General features: G+C 40.1%; 1 protein-coding gene across 2 annotated transcripts; it reads left to right on the top strand.

The window, feature by feature from the left end:
* Positions 1-3,383: 3,383 nt before the first annotated feature.
* On the top strand, positions 3,384-9,540 carry BCL2L15 (BCL2 like 15). 2 transcript variants are annotated; one of them, XM_068538141.1, is made up of 4 exons: positions 3,384-3,719; positions 4,039-4,160; positions 8,210-8,434; positions 9,074-9,540. In XM_068538141.1, the coding sequence occupies exons 1-4, from the start codon at positions 3,593-3,595 to the stop codon at positions 9,089-9,091; spliced, it is 492 nt and encodes a 163-aa protein (XP_068394242.1). In that variant the 5' UTR covers positions 3,384-3,592; the 3' UTR covers positions 9,092-9,540. The 2 variants fall into 2 exon arrangements, with proteins under 2 accessions (XP_068394242.1, XP_068394241.1); XM_068538140.1 differs by lacking the exon at positions 9,074-9,540 and having other exon boundaries at positions 8,210-8,659.
* The last annotated feature ends 2,686 nt before the right edge of the window (positions 9,541-12,226 follow it).

Below are 12,226 nucleotides of genomic sequence, written 5' to 3'. Positions count from 1 at the left end.
TTTGAAGTGTGTTTTATTATATTGTGTTGACCACATAGAAGACAATAGATGGAATTCCATCTAGACTAGAGTTTCTCTAAAGTGGTACTACTGACATATAGGGCCATATAATTCTTTGCCGTGAGGGGTTTTCCTGTGCACTGTAGGATAATCATTAGCCATATCTCTGATCTATGCCATTAGGTGCCAATAGAACCCCTAGTTGTGACAACTAAAACTGTCTTCAGACATTGCCAAGTTACTGTGGGGGTCAAAATCACCCCCATTTGAAAAAGTCTGATCGAGACCATGGATCCCCAGGGGCCGGAAGTAGGGGAATCAGAACAGCTTCAGAATTGCTTCCCATGTTTTGACTTGTTCAGTTAAGCTGTGAATGTTTAATTAGGTATTAAAACAAAATCGAAGTGTGAGTGCCAGTTTTAAGTGTTACAAGGGAACAGAATGTAAGTGGTAGAAACTGAGTAAATTGATTGACTTTTTAAAAAATTAAGGACTATAATTGAAATATTGACCTAAAGAAAATTAGGTACAGCTCAGCAATTGAATGTTGCTAAAGTGATCCCAACTATCAGAGCTTTTAGAAGATTAAGCCCTACCTGGTTGCTTTTCTGTAAAGTAGGGGCATAGCAGAATATGCAACTGTTGCTTTTGAAAAGTGTAATTTTAAAATGATCTCAATGAAGAACTGACTTCTCTTAACTGTAGTCTAGTTTTACTAATTTACAATCAAAATGACTAAAGCTTAAGTATACCATGAAGTTAATTATTTAATATTCCTTCTCCCTAGGAGCTCTCTAGCCTCTGCAGATATATGGTTTGATGATATAAGTAGATGCTTATCTTTAAAATCCATGAGGGTAGTTGATACTCTGCTTTTAGAAAAATGGCCTTCCAATGTCTGTCTTAGTTGGTAAATAGTAACACATACAATGAGTGCCCACCAATGACATTGGTGCTTTGGAACATTACAGAGGCAATCATTTGCATAGTTCCTGATGATAATTTTACCGCTATGGACCAGCGACTGTTAAATGTCTCCATTCCCTCCTCCTTTTTTTTTTTTTTTTTTAATTTTATTTATTTATTTATTTATTTATGGCTGTGTTGGGTCTTCGTTTCTGTGCGAGGGCTTCCTCTAGTTGCGGCAAGTGGGGGCCACTCTTCATCACGGTGCGCGGGCCTTTCACTGTCGTGGCCTCTCTTGTTGCGGATCACAGGCTCCAGATGCGCAGGCTCAGTAATTGTGGCTCACGGGCCCAGTTGCTCCGCGGCATGTGGGATCTTCCCAGACCAGGGTTCGAACCCGTGTCCCCTGCATTGGCAGGCAGATTCTCAACCACTGCGCCACCAGGGAAGCCCCCTCCTCCTTTTTGAATGGGAGTTCTGTTAAAATTATTTTGTCCCTTTCTCATATATTGGGTGTTTGGGGGAGGGGAGACAAAGAACTTTTTTTCTTAGTTATAGGTCTTCATGTTGAGAGGAGCTGTACCCCAGGATCCTCATTCACATGCAGACCTGGTGCAGATGACAAGATCCTGGATTTTGAGCCAATGATGTAATGAGATGAGGCTTTGGGAAAGGGATATTAATTGTTATCACCAGAACAGCAAGAGAAGCAAGTGATAGTGAAAAAATTCTGGCCTCATTTTTTAGTAATAATTAAGAATACAATATTTGAACTGCAAGAGTGAAGGGTATGTGGGCTGGTAAGGAGGGAAAGGAGTGGTTGGGAGGGTGCTACATTGAAGGCCCAGAGAGAAATAAACAAAGGAGGAAATTTTACCCCACATTGCTCATGAAGGGTATACTGTGTTTCTATAGCCTTACAACATTGATCGTACAGATAATGCAAAGGGTAGATAAGATTATGCAAAGATTAGATTCCCAAGATGGCATTTGCCCATAAGCATATCAGTAGTGAAATGAGGAAGGTGGTTTATTATTGTGGGAAAAGGTTTATTATTAATGGTAAGACACACTTGGTTTTAAATTTCTATTCTGCCACTTAACTGATGCCACTTACCTTGGGCAAGCTATTTAACACCAGTTGGATAGTATCTTATAATTTTTTGTTTTTGTATATTATTTTGGGAGTATGTCATAAATGTACTTGTTGGAATCCTTAACTTGTCAGTGGCTCACTCTAGTGTGAAAGGAGGTTGGCCTAGAATTATCTCTGACATTAGAGGTCTGAAGGCTATTTAGTAGAAACTGAAGTTTCAGCCCTAATGATTGATAATGACAAATAAAAATGGCCCTTCAGCTACATAATTCCTGCTCCTAGTCTGAAAGGAATTTATGATGTTTTTTTTTTTTAGAATGGAATAGAAAGCAGAAGATTGGCTCTGATTATCTTGCAAGCTAGAAATTCCACTTTGAACAACTAACTTACTGTTTATGCTTGAATCTCTTACTAGTTCACCAGGTCAGAATACCTGGAAGGGCTGATAGGTTTGAGTGCTGCTTCTGAGATACAAACCCAGAATCTAGGTGTAGTTACATTAAGAAGGCAGCCACTATGAAGTGTCCAATCCTGAGAACCTGTAAAACGACAATGGAGTCCAACCCTGTTAGGAAAATCCCAATTAATTCTATTAGAGAGTAAATCCCAGATCCCTTTTATCCTGGTCATTAGACCTTGGGCTAAAAGGAAGATATTTAACACTTGCTGTGTGTCAGATACTGCTGGGTCATTCCACATAACATTATTTTATTTAATCCTTGTTATTTCCCTGTGAAATACTTTGTGTTGTCCCCATTTACAATTCCTCAAATGCCCAAATTTTTATTCACCTTTTCAGCTTTTATATATCCTATACCCTCCATCTGGAATGGTCTTATTCCTACTCTTTGCCTAATAAATCCCTGCTTGTCCTTCAGAGCTCATCTCAGATGTTACTACTCAAGGAAGCCTTCCTTACCCCCAGGTTTGTTTCCTTATTATACACTGTAATAACACACTGTATCTTAATAAGCACAAGAAATTATATGATTAGTCATTTAATATCTGTCATTCATGCTGAAGTATGACTCCATGAGGATGGGAACTGTATCTGTGTCATTTTTCTGGGTTATTTATAGTGCCAAGTATGTGTAGTTTCTTACACACTGGTACTCAGTAAGTAATCGGTGTGTGATAGTGGCAAACGAATGCCATAGTCAGGAGTTGAATGCTTGTGTAATAGAACTTCAAAATTTCTTTCTTTAAATTACACCGTACCCAGAACCCAGCAGGAAGTTTCTTAGTGTTGCCCAAGAGGCTCTTCCTTGACTCTTTCAGTTCTAGATTGGCTATCTAACTATTAAAGTTATTCATTAACCCTAGGTACTGGCTTGGGTGTGGCTCTGAGATAAGGAACTGAAAGTCTTCAGCAAACCTCCCCAGCTGTGTGTGGGTGAGCTCTTCAGAGAAGTCCCACCTTTCTGAGCAGCTGTTTTGAAGACAGGTGGTGGGAAAGGCTCCAGGACTCCATGTCCCACTAAGAAACTTTACAAGAGGGACACATCTGGTTTACCAGTGTTTCTGACTTCCTTCTGGGCTGAAAACTGCTTTGTTTTGTAGAAAAGCAAAACTTGGCCATAAACACCTAAAATGAAGAGCCCCCGAACTTTTGAGGAGCAAACGGAATGCATTGTAGACTCTCTACTCACAGACTTCTTAGGTCCCACTTGTCAGGTTGCCAACCGGACCCTACGTTGTGCAGACGAACCAGATTCAGGTAAGGCTTCTGGCCTTAGATGGTAATTGCAGGTCAACAAGAGAATCTGAATATGCTTGCTTACTTCTTCTTAAGTTTCAAAAGGCAAACTCTAAGCTTTCAGCAATATCTGAAGTCTTTATAGAAGGGAAAGAGATTCTCAGTGAAGGGAGATTTTCTGTCTTCTATTGGTGTTGACAGAATATTGAATATTTTCTTGGGAGAGAATGATGCCCAAATTGTTTAAAAGTCTAGAGAACTTTCTTCAATGCCCAGATTCCTGGGACTTGCCATCCCTTCAAACATTGTGACGAATGTGACTGTGTTCCCTCTGTTTTAGGAGAGGTCTGCTCTTTTGATGTGGCCATCATTGTTGGTCGCCTTCGGATATTGGGTGACAAGTTCAATGGAGAATTGGAAGCTCCTGCCAGAAACATCATCGCAGAAACCATTCAGGGACAGGTCAAGTTTCTGCTACTTCCTTCTATTGTTTGCTGCTTTTTTTCTGTTTCAGATGTCCTTCTCTTACTACTCCTATATGACTGTGACTAGAAATGTTCTGTGAAAGATTTGGGGGCTTAATGCATCTAAGGAGATACAGCAGGAATTCTTCAACTGCCAATTCTTTAGCAGTTAATCAGAGCCTAGGTGGTATTGAGGTGGAGAGCTTTTGGCATAGGCTGATCAGCCTTCAGATGGTTTCTATTTGTTTTTCATCAGAGCTGTGCTTAATGGCATAGAGCATATATATAGCATTTTATTCTTGGTAAAGCATTTTATTCTTTTATGCACCTGTTTTAATATTTATTTTGCTGGTAGTGGACATCTTTTTTTCCTCAAGGTCCAGCAATAAAATTATATACAGGAAGGATAGGCATTTGACAAATCCGATGCAATGAAGGATAAGCACTTACAGCAGCCCACTAGGGCGTATCTGGCTTTTCATCAGTGTCCTGATTCCTGGACTCTGTATGGGATGTAAATACCATAGGCAACGTTCTAAAAGAGGTTGCTGATTAATATCAATAATGACAGCTAATATTAACTCATCACTTACCATGTGCCAGACAGTATTCTAAATGCTTTACACTTATTATCTCATTTGGTCCTTACACCACTCTATGAGACATTATAGAAACTTATCCACAGTGCAACCTCTCCCATCTGCATGTAACACTGTGAGAGCAAACAGCTAACCCATTTTGTCCACTGCTATATTCACACAACCTAGAACAGAACGTGATATACAATAGGCCCTCAAAAAGTATTTTCTGACTTAGTATCCATTTAAGCAGATAAGGAAACTGAAGAATAGGGAAATAAGTAATTAGATTACTTAGTAAGTGTTGGAGTTAGGATTTGAACCCAGACTGATTCCAGAATCACACTTTTTTTTTAAATTGAGGTAGCATTGCTTTATAACATTACATAAGTTTCATGTGTGCAACATTATAATTCCACTTTTGTATACACCACAGCATGCTTGCCACCAGAAGTCTAGTTTCTCTCTGTCACCATAAAATTGACCCCCTTTACCCATTTTTCTAAATTAATTAATTAATATTTTATTTTTGGCTGCGTTGGGTCTTCGTTGCTGTACGTGGGCTTTCTCTAGTTGCGGTGAGCGGGGGCTACTCTTCGTGGTGGTGCGCAGGCTTCTCATTGCAGTGGCTTCTCTTTGTTGCGGAGCACGGGCTCTAGGCACGTGGGCTTCAGTAGTTGTGGCTCGCAGGCTCTAGAGCACAGGCTCAGTAGTTGTGGCCCACAGGCTTTGTTGCTCTGTGGCATGTGGGACCTCCCTGGACCAGGGCTCGAACCCGTATCCCCTGCATTGGCAGGCACCACTGTGCCACCAGGGAAGTCCCCCCTTTACCCATTTTGACCTCACCCTACCTCCTGGTCACCACCAATCTATTCTGTGTATCTCTGTGCTGAACCACACCCTTAACCATTATGCTTTATCTTCCTACTGAATGCAGCTCAGGCAGAACTGGACTTATCACACCTAATTGCTTGCACTGAAGCTTTCCTAGGTAGCTGGTAGCTGAATCTACTTTTTCTATTTAATTTAAAAAATTAAAATTAAAATTCTAAAATTCTAAAATTCTTCTAAAATTAATTAAAAAAATTATTTTGGAAAGAGCTTCAAACTCACAGAAAAGTTGAATCATTTGAGAGTAAGTAGCCAACATGCTGTTCCATCACCCCCTTCAAACAAGGACATCCTCTTTTAGAACCACAATCTAACCATCAAAACCAGGAATTTAGCATTGATACATTATCATCTCATCCTCAGATCCCACTCAGATTTTCTCAGTTGTCCCAATGATGTCACTTTCACTTACAGCTGGCCCTTGAACAACACAGGTTTGAACTGCATGGGTCCACTTATATGCATATTTTTTTTCAATAAATACTACAGTACTACACGATCTGCAGTTGGTTGAATCTGCAGATGTGGAACCGCAGTTATGGAGGGCCAACCATAAAGTTATATGTAGGTTTTCAACTATGCAGGGGATTGTTTCCCCTAACCTCTGAGTTGTTCATGGGTCACCTGCATAGCAGAAGGATCTAGGCCAGAATCAGATATTGCACTTCGTTGTCATGTCTCTTTCGTCTCCTTCAATTTGGAATAGTTCCTCAGTCTTTCCTTGATTTTCATGACCTTGACACTTGACGATTATGGGCTAATTATTTTGAAGAATGTCCCTTAACTTGGGTTTGTTTGATGTTTCCTCTTGAATTGATACAGGATATGTACCTTTGGTAGGAATAGCACAGAAGTGTTGCTGTGTTCATTTCACTGCATCCTATCAAGTGGCGCAGATTTCAATTTGTCCCAGTACTGGTGTTAATTTTAATCACTTAAAATGGTGTCTGCAAGCCTTCTTCACTGTCAAGTTAATCTTTTCACCTTTAATTAGTAAGTGTCTTGTAGGGAGGTACTTTGAAACCACATAAATACCCCATTTCTCACCAAAATTTTAATCTATTCATTTATTTATTTTTTATATCAACGTGGACCCATGAATTCCTACTTTATTCAGTGGGTATAATCTGTTACTATTATTATTTATCTGTATGCTCAAATTGCCCTAGCTTCCACCAGTAGGAGTCCTTTCAACCTGGACTGTGTCTTTTTGGCATGTCCCTATCATTCTCTGAGTACTTCTTTAATTTCTGACAGAAGGTCTTATATTTTCCAAGCCCCAGCCTGAAATTAGCCATTTGCCAGGGAGCTCTAGTTTCTTTTAATGGAGAATGCTATTTGGAAACCAGGATCTAGGTACTCTCACCGTGGATGCCCTTCTCAGATTGTCTGGGTTCTGACACCCTGCTTTGACCACCATGGGTCCCCTACACTACACCACAGTAGACCTTGCTCGGCCCTACCTAATGACTCTTGGATCAAACTTCTGGGGAAGGAGATAGAAAGAGGAAAAGCTAATCTATTTTTTACTTTAGAGTTTCCCAGACTTCAGTCATTAAAGCCATACCTTCAGAATTTGACCAACTCTGCTATGGTGTACTTGGTATTTTTCTTTCAAATCATTTTGTTTTTCCTTTAATTATTTTGTTCATCCTGAGCAAATCATGGGTTTGATGGGCTGCTTAGGTTTTTTCTAATACCCATTACAATAAAGTAAAAATATTAAAGTAAGAAAAGTTTATCCATCTACTTCTTTTTTTTTCTGTTCTTTTTTTTTTTTAAACATCTTTATTGGAGTATAATTGCTTTACAATGGTGTGTTAGTTTCTGCTTTATAACAAAGTGAATCAGCTATACATATACATATATCCCCATATCTCTTCCCTCTTGCATCTCCCTCCCTCCCACCCTCCCTATCCCACCCCTCTAGGTGGTCACAAAGCACCAAGCTGATCTCCCTGTGCTATGCGGCTGCTTCCCACTGGCTATCGGTTTTACATTTGGTAGTGTATATATGTCCATGGCACTCTCTCACTTTGTCCCAGCTTACCCTTCCCCCTCCCCGTGTCCTCAAGTCCATTCTCTAGTAGGTCTGCGTCTTTATTCCCGTCCTGCCCCTAGGTTCTTCATGACCATTTTTTTTTCTTCTTTTTTTTTTTTTTAGATTCCATATATATGTGTTAGCATATGGTATTTGTTTTTCTCTTTCTGACTTACTTTACTCTGTATGACAGACTCTAGGTCTGTCCACCTCACTACAAATAACTCAATTTCATTTCTTTTTATGGCTGAGTAATATTCCATTGTATATATGTGCCACATCTTCTTTATCCATTCATCTGTGGATGGACACTTAGGTTGCTTCCATGTCCTGGCTATTGTAAATAGAGCTGCAGTGAACACTGTGGTACATGAGTCTTTTTGAATTATATGCATCTACTTCTTAAGATTACCTTAGATACAACCAATGTGCACTTGCCACTCTTTGAGAAACACTTGCTTTACTGGATTCCTACACCTGCAGCCTACTGTACTTTTTTAGTGATACTCCACTAATAGATCCCATATCTTACCCCAGGCAGGAGCTGTACTTCAGGACACAGTAAAATCTCTCAGCAAGGCCTGGTGTGCCCAGGATTCCAGCTTGGCTTATGAGAGAGCCTTTCTGGCAGTGTCAGTGAAACTTCTTGAATATGTGGTCCGCATGACTCCTGAGATGGCAAGACAGGTGGCTACGCCCATGACAAATATGATCAGTGGGAACACTGCCATCCGAGAGTATATCCAGGGCCAGGGAGGTTGGGTAAGTATTTTGGGGCCCCTGGCTTTGCTAGCCATTTGCATTGTTTTTGTACTAATCTCTGGGACTCCAGTTTGTGGTTCTTTCCATCAGTTGGAAACCATGCAGGAAAACTGGCCTTCCAACTTTGCTGAAAATGCCGGGATTTTTTTGCCATGGAAAAGGGGAGGAGTCAGAAGCTCAGCCAGCGGGCCTTGGACCCCAGAGCCAGGCTGCCTAAAATGTTGACTGCTAACTTTGTCAAGCTAATTTCCGTTTCCTATACATAATCATCTATGAAGTATATTAGCGGTAGAGTTCTAATCTCAAGTCTGACTTTGCTCTACTGGTAAATTTCTGGGTCTTCTTTCCCTAACATCTTTTGAGTGTGTGTTGAGGAAGTTCAGAATCATCTTACTATTATCTAACAAAAAACAATTAGTGACATCTGCTGTAGTGGTAACGGTAGGAGGCATTCTAAGTCCATGCCTTAGTAATCATTAGAACATCTGCTCTCTTAGAGCACTCCCCTTCATTTCCAAGATCAGCAGAAGCCTTAGTAAGAGCTGCCTTCCCTGGAGTTATCTGTGGGTCATTCTGGCTTCTTTAGGGAGTTCCTGAAGACCATTCCTTTGACTGTAGGATATTCATTGTCCTTCCTAGGAAAATCTGGAGAGCTGAAGAAGAGGTGGAGCTGTTTTCCAGCCTGAAAAATTTTGATCTTCTTTGACTGATCGGGTGATTGATCTCTGGCAATTAAAACAGAAACAACCAAATCAAAACCCTCTTTCTCTTGGACAGAACTGAACTTAGCTGAATAACCTGTTTTCTACTGATTGTTAAAGTTAGGAGCAGCTCCCAGAGGTCTATAGAGATTTTATACTTTCTGTTTTTACATGAGTTTTAATGAGGTTTTGTTGAAGTAGAGACCTCCAGACTTAAAATAATGACTTGTTAGTAGTGGAATTCCAGGCAACAGGGCAGGCATTTGCTGGAGATACTGTGGGGAAAAGGGAGCACACAGTAAACCATTCCTTCAGATTTAGTCCTGTCCTCTGGTAAGGATCTTGTCTACTAATTTTGCGGTCTAAAGGGTTTCAGGGAGATCTTTGGTTAGAAAACCTTGTTATTTTGAGTTGAGGATTTTCTTTTAAATTCATAACCTAAATCTCATATTAATTTCACCTGAGCCCAATTATTTTATGTATTTTCAAGGCTGGAAGCAAAAAAATAGCACTTTGTTCATCTGCTCTTCTACTAGGAAGGCCAAAGAGCGATAAAACAGTTGCTGCATTTTTATTGCCACAGGATGCAGGAAGTGCTGGCCCACTTCTGGGATAGTAGGGCCATCCCAGCTTAGATGAGGCTAGCTACATACCACAGTGTTTTTCAAAGTGCAGTTTACATACCACTTGCATGTGACCTTATACGTTGCTGATTTCTAGGCCCCATCCCCTAGATATTCTGATTCTGTAGGGAAGGGCTGGGGCCTAGGTTCCTAACTTTTTAATCAGATCCACTGGTGATTCTAATGTACACATAAATTTTGAGAACCGTCACTTTAGAGCAAGGGTTGGGAAATTAGAGCCCACAGGCCCAATCAGCCTACCGCTTTTTAAATTTTTTTTTTGTAAAGAAAGTTTTATTGGAATGCAACTACACTCACTTGTTTACATATTATTCATGGCTGTTTTAGCATCGCAGCAGCAGAGTTGAGTAGTTATGGCAGACACCATATAGCCTCTCCTGTAAAGCTTAAAATATTTACTATCTGGCCCTTTAAGTTTGCAGACCCCTGCTATAAAGCTAAATGAACATTTCTCCTTGAGTAATTTAAACTCTGTTGCAATCCTGATAATTCCAAACAGAACTCTAGATAGGATAAGTCCTTTTTCAGAATTTAGTCTGAGTGTTTGTTTGTTTTTGCGTAGTCCACACTTTCTCTAGAATCTTTGGCAAAAGGAGTTCGGTGACTCCTGAGTATTCGATAGAAGGTATATATTTCCCTGGCCCTGCCGCAAGTGATTGGAGGTAAAGCATATGGTTTCTATGGTCTGTGTATCTCATAACAGTTCTTAATAATCTCATAGATTAGTAGGCAATCATCAGATAGAGACTTCTTCATCTCTAAGTCCCCAAACCAGACAATTTACCTGAACATCAAGAAGAAAATCACTACTAAAGCATTGCTATATCTATTTTTTTAAGAGAGGCGTTAATGGCTTTGGCTAAAGTTTAACAAAGTTAACCACATCCCCTCCCTTCACCCAGCCAGCCATCTGGCTCCCCTAGATACACAGAAATTAAGCTGTAGTGCTGTTAATGTATTCTGACTTTTTCAAGTTATGCTATTTCCTCTATTCTTCAATAAATCACAATTAGCTAAGTAATCCAGAAATGAGATTTCATGTTTCTCTTTAGAAGAAATTAGCTTTTTTTGCTACCTGTTTAAGACACTTGATGTATTCCTTTGTCCCTTACGTTACTGTAAACTCAGCATGGTGAGTTTTGTGGTATTTGACCTCTTAGGTGAAATCATTATTTTCACTTTGACTAATGCTGTTCTGTTCGTGAAATAAAATTCTTCTCTGTATGCATTTGAACTGATTCTCAGCAAGTGCAATCTAAATTGAATGATATAGAAATAGGGAGCAGATTGGTGGTTGCCAGGGGCAGGGGGTGGGGGGGGTGGGGTAGAGGAAACAGATGAAGGTTGTCAAAGGATACAAACTTCCTATGAGATGAAAAGTTCTGGGGATGTAACGTACAGCATGGTGACTATAGTTAACAATACTGTAATGTACATTTAAAAGTCGCTTAGAGAGTAGATTTTTAAAGTTCTCACCATACACACAAATTGTAGCTATGTGAGGTGATGGATATGTTAACTAACTTTGTTATGGTGATCGTTTTACTATATATGTATATCAAATCATTACATTGTATACTTTAAACTTACACAATGTTATAGCTCAATAAAACTGGACAAAAATAAATTGTAGTATTTTTTTTTTCTGGCCGTGCCACACAGCTTGTGGGATCTTAGTTCCCCAATCAGGGCTTGAACCCAGGCCACAGCAGTGAAAGCACAGAGTCCTAACCACTGGACCACCAGGGAACTCCCCTATACTGTAGCATCTTGAGAGAGAGGATATGGTGCCCCTGGGGAGTATGCCAGGCAAATGGGTAAAGCAGCTCTGGCCTGGGTGTTGTGTTTGTTGTTAGGCCACCCTCTATCCTAGGAATGCTGAAGTGATTTGGGCTGCAAGAAGAAGACACTGTAGCCCAGAGATCAAGAATGCATTTAGGTTGTCTGATTTTAACAACTTAGTTTCACCATAGACAAATCATGTGACATTGGGCAAGTAATCCAATTTCTTTGTGCCTATGTTTCCACAATAGGGTTACTGTGAGGGACAGAAGATACAGTACACTTTGTCAAGGGCTTAGCCCAGTGCCTGGAATATTTTAAGCACTGCTTAAACAATTTGGAGACCCTGTGATTTGGAATTCATAAAGTTCTAGCTTGACCTTTTTCTCTCCATTAACTCTGCCTCCCACAAAAGCAAGCCAATCTTATTTTACCTTTCACCTCAATGTGAGTGATTCCTACGTCTGACTTATTTTCCTTCTTGCTAAATCCATGTCCACAAACTCTAATTCTTTATTTCTATCAACCTTTCTTATCCCCACACTTTCCCAGAGTGCCATCCAACTAGCTCAAATCCTCAGTCATTTTTCCCTTCTCCCTCTCTCCTACTCCCCCAGCTAGTCTTTCTCACGTATTCCTTCCTTTTTGTCCTGACTCTCCCTACA

Source organism: Eschrichtius robustus, chromosome 3, assembly GCF_028021215.1.
Source record: "Eschrichtius robustus isolate mEscRob2 chromosome 3, mEscRob2.pri, whole genome shotgun sequence".
NCBI classification, from domain to species: Eukaryota; Metazoa; Chordata; class Mammalia; order Artiodactyla; family Eschrichtiidae; genus Eschrichtius; species Eschrichtius robustus.
The sequence above is the reverse complement of the archived record's forward strand: the minus strand, read 5'-3'. Positions and strand labels throughout refer to the sequence as shown.